Below are 16,498 nucleotides of genomic sequence, written 5' to 3'. Positions count from 1 at the left end.
TCCCACAAAGGACACAAGAACAACACCCTCTGCTTTACGGGCTCATTCGAGCTAAGCAGCTCTAGCACTCAGCCCTGTGTCTAGCCCTGGACATGTCTGAACACGGCCCTGTGCTGGGCTGTGTTGAAGGCAGTATTTAACTGCTCTGTTGCTCCATGCAGATAGGCCCCAGAGCTCGGAGCTCAGGCATTCACGTACACTCAGTCAGCATGGTGGTACACATCTCCCATCCAGCACTTGGGAGGAGGAAGCAGGAGGATGTGGAGGAGTTCATAGTCATCCATGCTATATAGACGGTTTCAGGCCCCTGTGAGTTACTTGAGACCCAGGCAAGTGAGGGGGTTTATGAACATGCCAGCAATGGCTGAAACAGGACTCCCTTAAGTTCAAGGCCAGCCCGGAGCCTTGTCTCCAAAAACTAAATTACAAGGAGCTGGAGAGATGGCTGCTCCTCCAGAGGACCCAGGTTCAGTTCCCAGCACTTAAACAGTGGCTCACAAGGGTCTGGTAACTCCAGTTCCAGGGAGTCTGATGCCCTCATCTGGTCTCTTTGAGTACTGCAATGACATGGTGCAAAGACATACCTGCAGGCAGAATGGGCACAAATAAACCAACTTATCAGTCACATTTACTATTTACAAACAAAACCAAACTAAAACCAGTCAGCTTTCCAGGTATCACTGCAAACTGTTTTTTTTTTTTTTAAATAATTTACTTTTATTTTATGTGCATTGGTGGTTTGTCTGAGTGTTTGTTTATGTGAGTGTCAGATCTTGGAGTTACAGACAGTTGTGAGCGGCCATGTGGGTGCTAGGAATTGAACTCAGGTCCTCTGGAAGAGCAGTCAGTTCTCTTAACCGCTGAGTCACCTCTCCAGCCCCTGCACAGTTTTAAATCAAATTTAAATATACCTGATTCTGCTTGGTCAACAGCACAACACAAATGATGGGGACAGCTCCACGGCCCTTTCGCAGCTCCCTTCCGGCCAGTCCCAACTGTAGCTCCCCTATAGGATGGCCTAGGAGGGAAAAGCCGTCCTCCTTTGCTGGACCTTCTCACTCCACTCCTACGCTCCCTAAAGTGATTGCCAAATTATCTATAGCCCCTCATTTTAAAAGTTGGGAGTCTGGCTGGACGGTGATGGTGCACGCCTGTAATCCCAGCGCTCAAGAGTTATAGGCAGGTGGATCTTTGTGAGTTCGAGGCTAGCCTGGTCTACAGAGTGAGTTCCAGGACAGCCAGAACTACACGAAGAAACCCTGCCTTAAATCTCCTCCCTGCCTAAGAAAAGGGGGGGATGGGCTCTCAGCCACTGGGAAAGCAAAGATGAGCAAGTGTTGGTGAGGTGATGAGGGAAACAGTGCTCACATGTGGGAATGTAGAAACGGCGCAACTGTGGAAAAAACACTCCGGCCTTCTCCAGAGAACTAACAGAGTCCCCACGTGACTGAGCGGTTCCACCCTGAGGGATATAATAAGCAAGAGGAATGAAAACTTGTGTCCACATTAAAAATGTGCACATGACTTTTCTTGGCAGCACTGTTTAGTCAGAGCTCCAAAACAGAAACAACACAAATGTCCACTGGGTGATGAATGAACAAGCATAATACGATCAGCACCAAAATGGACTGTTACTTAGCCCTAAAGAGGAATGCACTACATGGGTGCATGACACATGGATGAAAGTTGAAGACACTGTGCTAAGAGAAAGAAGCCAGACTCAGAGGCTGGATTTTCCACTACAGGATTCAATTACATAAAATACCTGCATAAACAAGTCTAGGAAGAGTAGATTAGATTAGTCTACAAGTTGGGGCAGGGAGACTTCGAAGCAGAGGAAGGTCACTGCTAAAGGCACATCTTTGGAGGGGACAATGAATTACAGGCCAGCCTGGAACTACACAGTGAAGCTGCCTCAAAAGAAAGACAAACCACAGCAAACCATAAACAGAAAAACAAGCGCCACAAATATACCACTCACACCCTTTCCCATAAAATGTATAGCTGTGTAAGCTTTATCTCAAAAATGTTTTAATTCAATGTCTAACATAAGGAGTTATATCTATTACATATTAAGTTCCAGCTTGAAATTGCCAAAAACTCAAACCACCCAGCCTCCTCCCCCCAAATTCTTGATCAAGAGCTTTTCCGGCAAAGACAGGCCCTCTCCTCTCTTCATGACACATTATGACTGACACAAAGGACTGTGCACATCCCGAGGCGATGCTGCCCACGGCTCTGCAGGCGATGGCTGCCGAGGCTCCTCTCACTGGCCAGGCCCCGAAAGACTCTTGTTCATGAACTGTCTCTTCACGAAGCAAGTCCACCACTGTCAAAGGCACAAGACAGAGTGGGTGCTCAGAGTCAGGGCACAACACAATGTTACTTTATGACAAACAGCAGTGCCTGAACAGCCTGGCGTCCTACAATGAACTCAAAGGAGGTCCCAGCAGAGCGGTAAATGTGTTCACCTGGCCCGCCATAGGCGCGAGGCATGCGTCCGCCCACAGGGAGGAAGGCCTGTGAGGCACACACAGACAATACTGTGTAATGCAGAACTAGAGGTTGAGGTAGGAGGAGCTGGGGTCACCCGTGGCTGCACAGTCAGTTCGAGGCCCGCTTGGGCCATGTTCCACCCCCACCACCCGGGGGTCCTGCCATGTACTGAACGCACACACAGACCGCTCCCTGTGGCTGTCCCTGCACAGTGCGACAGAGCCACCATTTACATTTACATGGCATTCACATGTGCATGGGTGTGGGTAACCAGCGCATATGGGGCCCACAGAGGATGCACACAGCTTGTATACGAACACCATGCCATTTTACAGAAGGGGCCAACACCCACAGACTGTGGATCCATGGCTACCAAGGAATACTATACATCCCACGCATAGAGCCTGCTCATGACTGGAATCTTGTCATTACTGGGTGTGAGTCTTCCAGGTCAGGCAGAAGTGAATGCTCTTAGACAGTAGACTTCAGTAGGCAACAGGACGAAGGGTCATGTTCCAATCAAACAGGCGAAGGAGAGCACCTCACCTTGCTGGGTTTGTCATTCTGGGGGTCAAACACTTTCTCACAGAGCCGCAGGCCGGTCTCTTGCCTGAGTTGCTGAAGGTAGGCCCGCATCACTTCTGAAACACAAAGAAACCTGGACCTGAGGAGGCATGCTAACGCGCCGCCTGCCTGCCTAGAGACTGACCTCGGCAAGGTGTCTGTATACATTTAGACAGCTTAGGGGAAGAAAGCATGTCCAAATGGTTTCCTTTGTACGTCCATTTGTGTGTGTGTGCTGGTCTCTCCTTCCACCATGTGGGTCCCAGCACTCAAACTCAGACAGTCAGGGTTGGCCGCAAGCGCCTTTCCTGGCTGAGCTACCTTGCTGAGTACCCTAACTTTGGTTCAACAGTCTCTGCGTGTTAACCTTGCCAGCAAGCTCTCTTGTGAAAGTCAGGCAACACCCATGTGCTAAGCACCAAGTAGGCGGCCTGGGGAGGAGGAGCTTGCCGGGCTCCAGGAGCAGAGTCTCGGTCTTCGGCACACATGCCCGTGAAGGCGGGGCGGGCACGGTGGCTGGCCTGTACTCCTAGCCCTCAGGCAGAGTCAGGGGATCCCGGGGCAAGCTGGCCAGTTACACTAGCTCAATAGTGAGCTCCAGGTTCACTGAAAGAGCCTGCTTCACTATACAATGTGGAGAATGGCCAAAGAAAGACCTGGCATCAGCCTCTGGCTGGCATGCATACACGCACACTAGAGTACACGCCCGTAAGAACATTCACACCCACACCCACTTGCTCAAGCCCACACCACATACAAAAAATAAATACCAATCAAGGGAAGAAAAGGACACAAAGAGTCGGAGGGGCTAGACGTGCCATGATGGCAGAGCCCTGTAGTCTCAGCACCTCGGGGGCTGAGGCAGGAGCATAAAGAGTTCAAGACCAGCCTGGACTACAGAGAGAACCATGTCTAAGAAACAACCAATGAAAGACAAACCAACACTAAGAGTAAGACAGGGAGACGGGATGGCTACACACACAAACACACACACACACACACACACACACACACACACGCGCGCGCATGCACGCTCACGTGTACAGTCCTGTTCTCACCATCCTCCTGTTTGTTCGCAGGTTTGGCATAAATGGCGTTGAGGGGGAAGCCGGGCTCTCCGGGAATGGGAAAGTTCGTAATTCCTAGCGTGTACATTTCTTTCTCGCCTTGGCTCTTGGAATTGCACTAAAATCAAAGGACACATTTGATAAGAAAAAGAGGGTAATTTCCAAACTGCAATCCTTCAGTGCAAGCAGCTGCCGAGACAGTGATGAGGGTTTGTGAGTGCCCTACTGCAGTGGGTAAACCTGCAGCCCTCAGCACACTGCTTCTAAGGAGTAAGACCAGCCAGACGCTACTATAACAGAACACAGTGAACCAAACACTGAAAACCAAACTCGCCATACAGGCACACATTCCTCTTTATAAATGCTCACAGTAATATCTTTTATTATTTTTATAACATTTTTTAGTTTTCTGAAACAGCATCTTACGACATAGGCTTGGCTGACCTTGAACTTGTTATATAAATCAGGCTGGCCTTGAATTCAGAGAGATCCGCCTGCCTCTGCCTCCTGAGGGCTGGGATTAGAGGCGTGCAGCACCACACTGGGCCCTACCGTAAGATGTTATGGTTAAATTCTAAAGCAGTGCTGAATTTGAACACACTTCAACATCAGCTCTTGGACATACACAAGGACTAGGAGCCTTTAAGGGCGGACAAGCAGGGCAGGGTGCTGCCACTCCACCCCGACACAAGTGCTCAGCTGTTGTCAGAGGGTAAAGGTCTCCACACAACCCTCACAGCCCCCTGCCTTCATGTCGGTCCCCGGGGGCTTCAGAGACCCGCAACAGACAGGCCTTTAGCCTGTCGCTGGGTCTTGGCATCCCTGGGTGGCTGCAAGGGAAAACCTATCTCTGCCGTCCTCATGGGTGAAGAACCAAATCTCATTACCTTCTGGAGTTTCTTCAGACACTCAGAAATGTAGAGTGTGATGTAGATCAGGGTCCTGTCCGCTTCATTCTACAAGGGAAAACAACATAATGGCCACATGAGACCGACTCTTCAGAGCATCCCTGCCGCAATTATCCGATGGCAAACACAGGGTGCCTGCTTTTCCCAAACCCAGCTGAGTGGCTGCCCCAGCTAAGCCCCTTCCTGACCCTGTGTAAGGTGGGGAATGACCAGCTGGGATGAGCACTACGCCCAGCCTGTCCCTGTCACACCTCTCACCAACACAGCACAGGCTGACTGTTAGTTACAGAAACACTACTCAGCACTGGGTAAAGTCTTGTCCTGGGGCTGGAGAGATGGCTCAGGGTTAAGAGCACTGTTTGCTCTTCCAGAGGTCCTGAGTTCAATTCCCAGCAACCACATGGTGGCTCCCAACCATCTATACTGGGATCTGATGCCCTCTTCTGGCCTGCAGGTGTACATGCAGACAGAGCACTCATATACTAAAATAAATAAATCTTCAAAAAACAAAACAAAACGAAGACAACTTTGAGCTGGACACATGCTTCTAATCCCAGCACTTGGGAGACAGAAGCAGGTGGATCTCTGTGAGTTTGAGACCAGCTTGGTCTACAAATTGACCTCAGAACAGCCAAGACTACACTGAGAAACCCTGTCTCAAACAAATAAAGAAACAAACAAAAAAGTCATATCCTGTTGACTCCTGATATCCCAGAGTTGAGCACAGAGGACAAAGACAAAGACATAGTTTACGACACTGTCAAGAACACTCCTTGCAGGCTGGAGAGATGGCTCAGAGGTTAAGAGCACTGATTGCTCTTCCAAAGGTCCTGAGTTCAATTTCCAGCAACCACATGGTGGCTCACAACCATCTGTAATAAGATCTGGTGCCCTCTTCTGGCATGGAGGCAGAACACTGTATACATAATAAGTAAGTCTTAAAAACAAAACAAAAAAACCAAACCAAAGCAAAAGAACAACAAAGAAACTCCAACGTTCCTTGCCCTTCTTTGTGCCCGGCTCACCACAGTGGCTCAGGAGATTTATCTGTTTTGGGCCATCTGTCCCCTCGATTGCTGGACCCTCTATCCTCCCCTGACCACCTTCCTCATAAGGGAGAGAAGGGAGGAAGTGGTCCAAAGAAGGGCCAGGCCATTCATGCTTCCCTCCCCTCCATCCCAGGTCCATGACACAGCAGTACGGCAGAGCACCCCTGAAATGCTTGGGACCACAAGGGTTCCAGACGCTGGGATGGTCTGGATTTGGGAATATTGCACAGAATCCACTGGTTAAACACCAGGAATCTGAAACAGCCCAAAATCCAGTATGTAGTTTCGGACTCTAAAGTATTCCAGTTGTTTTTTTTTTTACAGTGGGGGAGGGAGGGCATTGCTTTTATTTATTTATTTTTGCAAATACAATTTGAGCTTGGAACTCACAACAATCCTCTTGCCTCGATTGCTTTTGCAGCAAACCTTTTGCAGCACACACACACACCTTTTTTCAGTTTTTGGTTTGGTTTTTCTTTTTCTTTCTTTCTTTTTTTTTTTTAGGATTTATTTATTTATATAGTATTCTGCCTGCATATACACCTCCAGGCCAGATGAGGGCACCAGATCTCACTCTAGATGGTTATGAGTCACAATGTGGTTGCTGGGAATTGAACTCAGGACCTTTGGAAGAACAGCCAGTGCTCTTAACCTCTGAGCCATCTCTCCAAGGCCCACCCAACCTTGCCCCCGCCCCCCCCCCCTATTTTGTTTTTTCAGGACAGGGTTTCTCTGTGTAGTCTTGGCTGCCCTGGATTCAATCTGTACATCAGGCTGGCCTCGAACTCAGAGATCTGCCTGTCTCTGCCTCCTGAGTGCTGGAATTAAAGATGTGTACCACCACACCCAGCCTACAATAAATAATAACGAGAGAGAGAAGGGAACTAAGACAGCACTTCTCAGGCTTTGTTCTCAAATTCTACATGCTCATCTCATTTCATTTAAGCCTCACTGCAAACTTGACCTCAAGGCAGATTTTTCTGCCACCTTTTGAGAGCTAAGCATTCCCTGGAAATTACCTTAATTTCATAGTTCTTGAAGAAGACGTTGGCCTTGAAGTAATAGATGGCTTCGTCCACAATATCCGTGTCTTTTGCTAACCAGGAAACAAGAAGGAAGGCAGAGACATTACCAAAAGCAAACTGCACTCCCAGAGGCTGTGAGGACAGGTCTCCAGGCATAATTATCGAAGATCAGAAGCTGAATGAAGGAAAACAGGGCTTGGGCAACAGAGCCGGCTCCGCGGCTGTGGAGAACCTAGGCTCAGGTCCTGGGGATATGGCGCCCTCTTCTGGCCTCCCAGGGCACCAGGCTGCACAAAGTAAACTTGGTACATTCAGGGCAGGTAAAAACTTCGGTGGGCAGCCGCAGCTGGCGCACACCTTTAACCCCAGCGCTCAGGAGACAGAGCAGGTCTCTGCGTCCCAGAACAGCCAGGGTTGTACAGAGAAACCTGTCTAAAAGAACAATCCACTCATAAATATAAAATCAAAATACAACTTAAAAAAATAAATAGGAAAGTCCTCGGCCTTAAGGCCTTAAAATAGGGCTACTAAGATAATCTTCAAAACTATTTCTAAAAAACATGGCTTTTATTTAGTTTTACTATCTTTGTAGAAATCATACGTGCTCATTAAAAAACATAAACTCAATCAATTAAAAAAAGAGATTGTCATCTTAAGTTCTGTTATTCAGAAGAAACTATTATTGCTAATTGGTGTCGATTTAAGACCTCAATGCATTTACAGAAATGAGCTGAGGTGGGGCTTGGAGAGATGGTTCAGTGGTTGAGAGCACTGTCTGATCTTTCAAAGAACCTAGGTTCAATTCCCAACACCCACAAGGCACTGCACAGCTCTCTGTAGCTCCAGTTCTAGGGATCTGATACCCTCGCACCAATGCACATAAAAAAATTAACTAAGGTATTAAAAATTAAAAAAAAAATGAGCTAAGACATAGGCTAACTTCCTTCCTTAAAAAAAAAAAAAAAAAGAAAACGAAACAAAACAAAACAAAATCCTTCTATGAGTGTCTGTGTGTATGCCACATGTAAGTGCTGGGAAGTGACCTCTGACCTCTGGAGGAGCAGGAAGTGCTCTCAACATTGAGCCATTGCTTCAGCCCCAACACAGTCTGACAAAGTGTTCTGAAGAGTAAAAAAGTATTCAGTATAGTTTTATTTGAACCCACACACTGTAGTAGCAGGAGAAATACTCAAATTATTTAGGAACACTGGGGTTCAGATACTTCCCTTCTTTCTTTTTACAAAAACTGTGGCTTAAATACAGCATGTTCTAAGTGGCCACAGGCTGAGGAAAACCAGAAGCACTGTGACGGATGCAGATCTCGTTGCACAATTTCTTTGGCAATCTGTTCTCTCTGTCAGTTTGAAAGGTCAGACTTTCTACGTTTGATTTGGAGCAGCTGGCTGCAGCGGTGCACTGAAGTTCTTGTCCGGGGCTGCCAGGTTCTCACACTGTGTAACAGAGCAGCCCTGAGGATGCAGCCTGGGCAACTCCGCTACACTCTAGCTGAGGGACCCCAGGGGAATGCTAGCCTTAGCCTCATGTTCTCCGGATTCTGCTCCTCAGAAAAGGAGACTTTTCCCAGGCATCTGAGAGGGGAGAGCAGAGGAGTGGGGACTAGAACAGAGCTTGGCACACAAAGGCATAAACAATTTTTCTACAGCTGAGGCTTGAACCCAGGGCCTCACACATGCTAACGCACGAGCTTTATCCCGGGGCCATGCCTCTGCTCCAGAGTTCATCTGAGCCCCTCTGGGAAGAGGAACAGTTACTCCTCAGGGTCTCATTCTTTCTTGAGGATTCAAGAATCTGGAAGGTGGTTAGAACTCTCTCCATCCTGGGCTGGCTGTGTCTTTGGGTGAAATGTGTTTTCTCTAACAATGTGACAAAGAGCTTGTAGGCCAACCTTCTTTTTCTTTAGGCTGTAACTTTTTATAATAGCTGTTCTTGTCTCTTTTCCATCTGCTCCTTTTTCTCAGAATCAAGTAACAACTGTGGCGACTCACCAAGTCTACTGAGTTTATTTCTATTTCAATCATGTTGAAAACAAATTCATTTCGGAGGAAGTCAAGTCAAATCATCTGTCAGAGGAAGGGCGAGGGGAGGGGACACAGGTGGGAAGTGTAACTGTGGTCTTGGAGACTGTGGCTAGAACTCGGGCCAGACATTTGCAGGGTCTGGGTGCTTCACAACAACAGACACTGCTTGGCAGAGCATCTCAAGACATGTCAGTTTGAAAAGGGGCTTCCGGACACTGAAAAAGTGCCTTAGAAAGCACATGGAGGGGGCTGGAGTGCAGCTGAGGGCAGAGTGTGCATTCCATCCTGATGACTACAAACAACAACAAACGGACAGGTGACAAATGTGTAACTCCAAAATTCTCACACCAGACTAGGAAACAAAGCTGAGATCGATTATCAAAAAATCAAAATACAGCTGGGTATAGTAGCTTTAAACATGCATGCCCTTTATCCTAGCGTTTGGGAGAATAAGACAAGTGGATCTGAGCTGGAGGCCAACCTGGCCTACAGAGTGAGTTCCAGGATAGTCCATGCCACAGAGAAATAATCTAAATATTTTACAAGGAATTGCATAAGTTAAATACAAGGAATTAAGACTACCAATAAAGGCGGGCTCCATGGTGCATGACTGTAATCCAGCACTCAGGAGGCAGAGGTAGGCGGATTGCTACCTCAGGGCTAGCCTAGTCTACAAAGTGAGTCCAGGAGAGCCAGGTCTACACAGAGAAACCCTGTCCCGAAAAACAAAAAACAAAAACCCCCAAACCAAGAAGCTATCAATCAGCTAGGCGGCGGTGGCACGTGTCTTTAATCCTAGCACTGGAGAGGCGGAAGCAGGTGAATCTCTGTGATTACCAAGACAGAGCGAGTTCCACCACAGTCAGGGCTACACAAAGAAACTATGTCTTGAAAAACAAAAACAGTCTGAGGCCAGCCTGCTCTACAGAGTGAATTCCATGACAGCCAGGGCTGAAAAAGAGAAACCAGGTCTCAAAAACCAAACTAACCAATCAAACAAACAAAAACCCCAACTCAGTTATGTTATATAAACATGTTTTTGTTTTAATCCCCGGTGTGCGATATGCAGTTGCTTTAGATTGTCCACAGCAGCAGACTATTTGCCTCGTGTGGGCTCTGTTCTGAGAGGGACGTGATCTTTGCCAGCTGCAGACAGTTTATTTCTGAGGACCCTGAGCAGGAATAAATGCTAGAGCCCAGAGAGGGGCGGTGACACTCCAAGGAAGAAGGGGGAGGCTGCGGCTTCCTCTTTGCCGCTCCTGGTTGCTGTTGATGTGGTTTGACCTGGTTGGAGATCTCATGAAACGAAGACTGGGCTTGCCCCAAGGAACCCGATGGCCCTAGCCAGCAGGAAGTAGCTAGAGGGAACTACGCCCTTCTCCCCACTAACCTTCTTTCTCTCCTACCTAGTGTTGGGGTGTTGGAAGGGATAAAGGGTGGAGAAAGGAGGTATAAGAAACCCAAATAGAACAGATCAAAAACAGACGCCTACAGTACATGCCTCTTCTCCCAACACTGGGGAAACGGGCAGGAGAATCACCACAAACTGAGGCCAGCTTGCTATGACTTGGGTTGAAACCCAGGCCCACCAGGGTTTTAGAGGAAGATTTTCTTCTCACTGGGGTAGGGTAAAAAACTGATGTAGGGCTGTGGAGACGGCTCAATGGGTAAAAGTGCTTGCAGAGAAAGTCTGACCACCAGTTAGGATCTCCAGGACTCGTGTGAAAACCAGGTGTGGTTTATCACCCTCACCTCCAATTATGTGTTGTGACACATGAAGGCCCTCACACAAACACGCACTCATAATCAAAGGCAAGGGACTCTTAAAAGGTGACGAAAGAAGCAAAAGCTTTGGTGGGGAAAGGTTTGTTTTCCTCCTGCTTTTGGAGATGGGCTTGACTGGCGCTTGGGCTGGTCTCGAGACCAGACTCCAGCCGCCTCCTCTCTCAGCCTGAGTACAGCGCCATGCCCACATGGTGCTTCCAGGGTGGCGACGTCAGGAGGCTGGGGGCCGGCCCCTCAGTTAGCGAGAAATGACTGACGGGGACTGTGGCCAGAATGAAACACATTTCCTCTTCCTGCTCACCCAAACATCCTGGAGGAGTTAGAAGTGACAGGGCAGTTTCCTGGGGAGTAGAGCAGGCGACGGTGATGCCGCCAAGCTAAGCTCTTCCCCGCTCTCACACCGGCACATCTGCTGGATGCTCTGAACCCAAACAAAAGCATGTTGGGACTTACTCTCTCGGGGCGCGGGTCCTTTGAACTGACTTCTGATGGGCAACAGCGCCATGTTGCCAACGAGCTTGGTGTCGGGGTCCATGAGAGAAGAGTGGTAAGCCTGCAGTGGCAAGCCAGGGAAGAAAGAGAACGAGTGTCACCAGGTGACGAGGCCAGTGCTCAAAACAAAAAAAAACATACAAAAAAACACCCACTCTAGACCAGCTCTGGGAGGAGAGGGCTGGCAGCAATGGGGAGCCACTCCTGACTCAAGAAGACCAACCGTTAGATTCTGAGACATCCTGTCAGCTGGCTGATAAGCAAGGCCACTTCCCCAAACTAAAGTCAAAGATAGTTAGTACCTACTACCTCACCATTTTAAGCACTTACATTTTATTACTGTCTTATGTTCTTTCTGTTGCTGTTTTGTATTTTTAAGACAAGGTCTCACTATGTAGCTCTGGCTGTCCTGGAACTTGCTCTACAGAACAGGCTGGCCTTGAACTCACAGGGATCCTCAAGCCTCTGCCTCCTGAGTGCCTGGCTTCATTGTCTATGTTCACATTCTCATATATACATATATGTGTATGTGTGTGTGTGTGTGTGTGTGTGTGTGTGTGTGTGTGTGCATGTGTCTCCGTGTAGGCGCCCATGTGTGCAGAGGTCAGAAGCCAGCGTCAGGTGGCGTCAATTGCTTCCCTACCTTATGTTTGAGGCAGGGTCTCTCACTGAAGCTGAAACTCACCGACTGCTGGACGGCTGGCCAGCAAGCCCTGGGGACCCTCCTGTCTTTGCCTCCCCAGCACTGGGTTTACAGGCATACAGCACCACACCTGGCCACTCTTTGGAGTCTGTGACTGGACTCAAGTCCCCATGCTTGAGGGGCGAGCGCTGCGCCACCGGAACCTTGTCCCCAGCACCTGCTCTTTCTGAGACAGGGCCTCACTAAGCAGCCCCAGCTAGCCTGGGACTTCCGAGGCAGACGAAGCTGACCTCACGCTGACAGAGATTCGCCTGCCTCTGCCTCTGCCTCCTGGGATTATATCCTCAGGCTAGGAATGTGCTGTGGGGGGATGTGTTTCCTCCAGTGCTGCCTCCAGGGACGTGATGCAAGCAGCTGGCAGGAGCATTCCACTACAGAGCCCACACAGGACAGGCTTCCCACCCCCCAGCTAGCCAGGACCCAAGCCCTAGTTTTGAAATCTGCCACTTCCTGCCTTCACATCTCCAATCACGACAGCATGATCTTTCCTTGAGCCTGTTTCTCCACCCCACCCCCTTCAGCTCCCACAGGGTGTCATGGCCTTTCACTATGTAAGTGAGGATGGCTTTGAACTTATCCTCCTGCCTCTACCTACCCAGTGCCGAATGACAAGTCTAGATAACCACAGTATTGGTGATGAAACCTAGGGCTTCAGGCACACTAGGCCAGTGCCCTATCAACTAAGCTCTACCCCAATTCCCACTGGCCTGTTTCTAAACCTGTAAAATGATTTAGATACATTACACCTTTGGTGAATAGGTATGAACTAAAAGAGAAAATCTTATTGATGAGCAATTGCATATGCTGGTTCCTAGTTTTGCTTTTTATGTCTGCTGTGAACAAATTCATTCATTCATTTATCAAATGCTTGCTCAGCCCTTTTTCTGTGCAAGAGAGAATGAGTGACTGTAATTTTTTGTTTTTTTTTTTTTTTTGAGACAGTGTTTCTCTGTGTAGTCTTGTCTGTCCTGGACTTACTTTGTAGACCAGGCTGGCCTCAAACTCACAGAAATCTGCCTGCTTCTGCCTCCCTGAGTGGTGGGATTACAGGAGTGTGCCACCAAGCTTAGCTGCCATTGTAATTTTTTTTAATACTAAAAAAGTTTATTAACTATGTGTCTGAATATGGCGATGTCTATGTGTATACAGGGCCCACAGAGTCCAGAAGAGAGTGTTAGCTTCCCTGGAGCTGGAATTATAGGCAGCTGTGAGCTGCTGGATATAGATGCTGGGAACAAAATTCCAGTGTTCAAGAACTGTGTGAGAATGTTGGGGATTCTTCCCTGTCAATGGAAGCTAGCCCTTCAAGGGCCAATATTCCATAAATCTGCTCGACCTAGTAAGGCTTTTAAGTACTTTTTTAAAAGAAAGTTATTTTTTTATATATTTTATGAATGAATGCTCTATCTGCATGTATGCATGCATACCAGAAGATGGCATCAGATTCCATTATAAATAGTTGTGAGCTGTCACGTAGGCACTGGGAATTGAACTCAGGACTCTGAAAGAGCAGCAGGTGCTCTTAACCGCTGAGCTATCTCTCTCCAGGCCTTATGCATGTCTTTTAATCTCCCCAGCTGGTAACACTTCTGCTACTAGAACCTGGCAGCCCAAAGGGCTAACCTTTCCCCCTTTTCCTCATCCCCTACTAGCCAATCATGAAAGACTATGAGGTTGGACCCAGACACTGGGGAAAAGACCCAGTCACTACCTGCGTTGGAATAAAAACGGCACGAACTTCCCACCCCAGTGTGCTTGCTAGCTCAGGGTGGGTCCAGGTCCTGGTGCATCCTTTTTTGCTAAAAAGAAAATGACCTTAGCAAGTTACTTTTGCTTTGTTCCTGTGTTTCCAACAGCAGCAAGCACTCTTAATTGCTGAGCCAACTCTCTAGGCCCTGATATGAAGTCATATGTATACATGCACATATATAAGTATATATATGTTTCAGGCTAACAGAGAAAGAAGACATAAAATAGGAAATCATAGATTAAGTCCAGAGCTTTCTGGGCCTGGCTGGAATGAATAATTGCTTTTCAGTTCTGCTTTAAACTCTGGCTTTACTACACATGAGCCACACTGCACAAGTCACTTAACTTCTCTGAGGCCGGTTCCTTCCGCAAAGCACTAACAATGTGGACATCTATTCCACAGTGTCATCCTGAGAGTCCAGGCCTCATCTGGACAGTAACTCTGGGTCTCTACGTTCATCTCAACAGTCAGTAACTCTAAGACCCATACATCTTACAAAGCTAAACATGGTGATGCAGGCCTGTGAGCCCAGCTTCTTGGGAGGCTGAGGCAATAAGATCACAAGTTCAAAGTCAGCCTGGGCAACTCCATGAGACCCTGTCTCAAAATAAAAGGGAAAAGGGATGTGGGGATACAGCTCAGTAAAAGAGGGTCTACATAGCATGCCATGAGGTCCTGGGTTCAGTTCCCCAGTGCTGCCAAAACACACAGCTGAAAGTGATGCTTGCTTTCATAAACCTCGACAGCCTCTTGTCCTCCCTGTCACTGGGTTTTTGTTTTACACATGTTCATGCATGTTCTTGTGTGGGAAGGACAGAGGTCAAGGTTGGGTATCTTCCTCAACTGCCTCTAGCTTTTGTGTGTGTGGTGTATGTCCACACGGGGAGCCAGAGGTTTCTTTCTTAACTGCTTTCCACTTTATTTTCGAGACAAGGAGCCTGAGGGCGCTCTGCACCTTCCCAGCTCTGGAATCACAGACAGGAGCTGCCTCCCCTGACTGTTTCCTTGGGCGCCAGGCATTCAAACTCAGGTCCTCACGCTGTGCACTAAACACCTTACACCCGAGCCGCCTCCTCAGCCCCCACTAGTGTGTGTGTGTGTGTGTGGCAGTGTCTCTCACTCAAGCATGAACTTGCTGATTTTTTGCTAGAATGGCTAGCCAATGAGCTCAGAGGATTTGCCCGTCTTTTGCCCTCCAACCCCACCTCTTGTACCACAAGTACTTTCCCCATCCTCTCGCCCACCCCTCTTTTGGAGACAGGCTTATATAGCTTTGTAGCCCAAGCTGGCCTAGCACTCTACATGGTCCACTTCAGCCTGACATTTGCAATCCTCCTGTCTCTGCATCCAAGTATTGGGATGAGAGATAAGTGCCACCATAGAAGGCTACTGTTGTCATCCGTCTATTTTCTTCATAACATTTGTTAAGATCTGAAACTACCTATTTATAGTTACATGGTATTGTCCACCCGTTAAAATGTGAGCTCCCTGAGTGGGCCTTAGTCGATGCTGCTGAAAGTCTGGCTTCCCAGTGAGAGTTCCGTGACACTTATCCAACGTGGACTTTATTCAATCATCCTTTTACTAATCTGCAAAACGGAACCCGGGAGAGACTGGCGGTCAGGTGTTAGGACTACCGAGACCATCATCAATATCCTCCCACTCAAATGCACAGGAGAAAGGAAACTCCTGGAAACAAGCGCTGATGCGGAGGTGATCTGGAGTAGGATAGAAGCTACAGCAGGGAGCACGAAGGAAGTGAAGACTGACAGGTGATCAGCAGCAGGCCGAAAGCCGGAGCCGGAGGAGGAAGCTGCACTGACAAGGGGGAGAAAAAAGGAGAAGCTGGACCCTAGATTTAAAAATGAATTAAAAGCCGTTGTTCTTAGCATTCGAGACTCCAGGGTGGGATCTGACAACACTGCAGGACTAGGGGGTTAGCAGCGGGGCGAGGAAAGGAGCCGTGGCTGGAGGCACAGGGCCGGGGCTAGCAGGGCGAAGGTCTCCTCTCCCTGCCCGGCCTCTGCGCCGGGGCCCCCGCCTCTCCTCAGGCCCCCGCCCCCGGGGCTCGAAGCCTTACCGGCATTTTGGCGGCGTTCGGATTCGATTCACAGAAGTAGAATCCCGGTAAAGCGCTTGTTTCCGGGGAACGAGCCTGGGTGGAGTGGGCGGAAGTGAGCCGGAAGAGGCGGTCGAAGTGAAGAGACGCACCTCCGGTTTCTAGTCCCCGGCTGGTTGCTGCGGATGCGCTGACTGGAAGGGACGCCAGGGGGCGCGCGAGCACGAGGCTCTGACTGTACGCATGCGTAAAGCGCTCGCGCAGAGACACGACGGGTCTCTGGAATTAAGGAATCCGTTTCAGAAGTTAATAATCACCTAATCACCTTCTATTTTCTCCTTATTCCTTAGCTTCAGCTTCAAATCCAATACCACTCAGTTCCCTTTACTCTTTTGCCGTGTCTAGTTTATTTATTTATCTATTTAAAGATTTATTTATTTATTGTTTATACAACATTCTGCCTGCACACCAGATCTTACTATAGATGGTTATGAGCCACCATGTGGTTGCTGGGAATTGAACTCAGGACCTTTGGGAGAACGGTGAGTGTTCTTAACCTCT

General features: G+C 48.4%; 1 protein-coding gene across 1 annotated transcript; it reads right to left on the bottom strand.

The window, feature by feature from the left end:
* Nucleotides 1-2,009: 2,009 nt before the first annotated feature.
* Arpc3 (actin related protein 2/3 complex subunit 3) lies at nt 2,010-16,103 on the bottom strand. The gene is made up of 7 exons (XM_055605979.1): nt 15,959-16,103; nt 11,387-11,486; nt 7,104-7,180; nt 5,015-5,083; nt 4,119-4,245; nt 3,043-3,137; nt 2,010-2,329 (listed from the first exon to the last, which is right to left on the bottom strand). The coding sequence occupies exons 1-7, from the start codon at nt 15,962-15,964 to the stop codon at nt 2,267-2,269; spliced, it is 537 nt and encodes a 178-aa protein (XP_055461954.1). The 5' UTR covers nt 15,965-16,103; the 3' UTR covers nt 2,010-2,266.
* Nucleotides 16,104-16,498: the final 395 nt, after the last annotated feature.

The sequence above is a fragment of the Psammomys obesus genome, unplaced genomic scaffold, assembly GCF_907164565.1.
Source record: "Psammomys obesus unplaced genomic scaffold, mPsaObe1.curated_primary_1811, whole genome shotgun sequence".
In the NCBI taxonomy this organism is placed as follows: Eukaryota; Metazoa; Chordata; class Mammalia; order Rodentia; family Muridae; genus Psammomys; species Psammomys obesus.
This window is presented reverse-complemented; position numbering and strand designations above follow the sequence as displayed.

Coding starts and splice junctions, on each gene's coding strand:
- Arpc3 (XM_055605979.1), bottom strand. Junction 7,181..11,386: donor AGGACCCGCGCCCCGAGAGA/GTAAGTCCCAAC, acceptor TTTCCTGGTTAG/CAAAAGACACGGATATTGTG. Junction 3,138..4,118: donor TGCGAACAAACAGGAGGATG/GTGAGAACAGGA, acceptor TTTGTGTTTCAG/AAGTGATGCGGGCCTACCTT.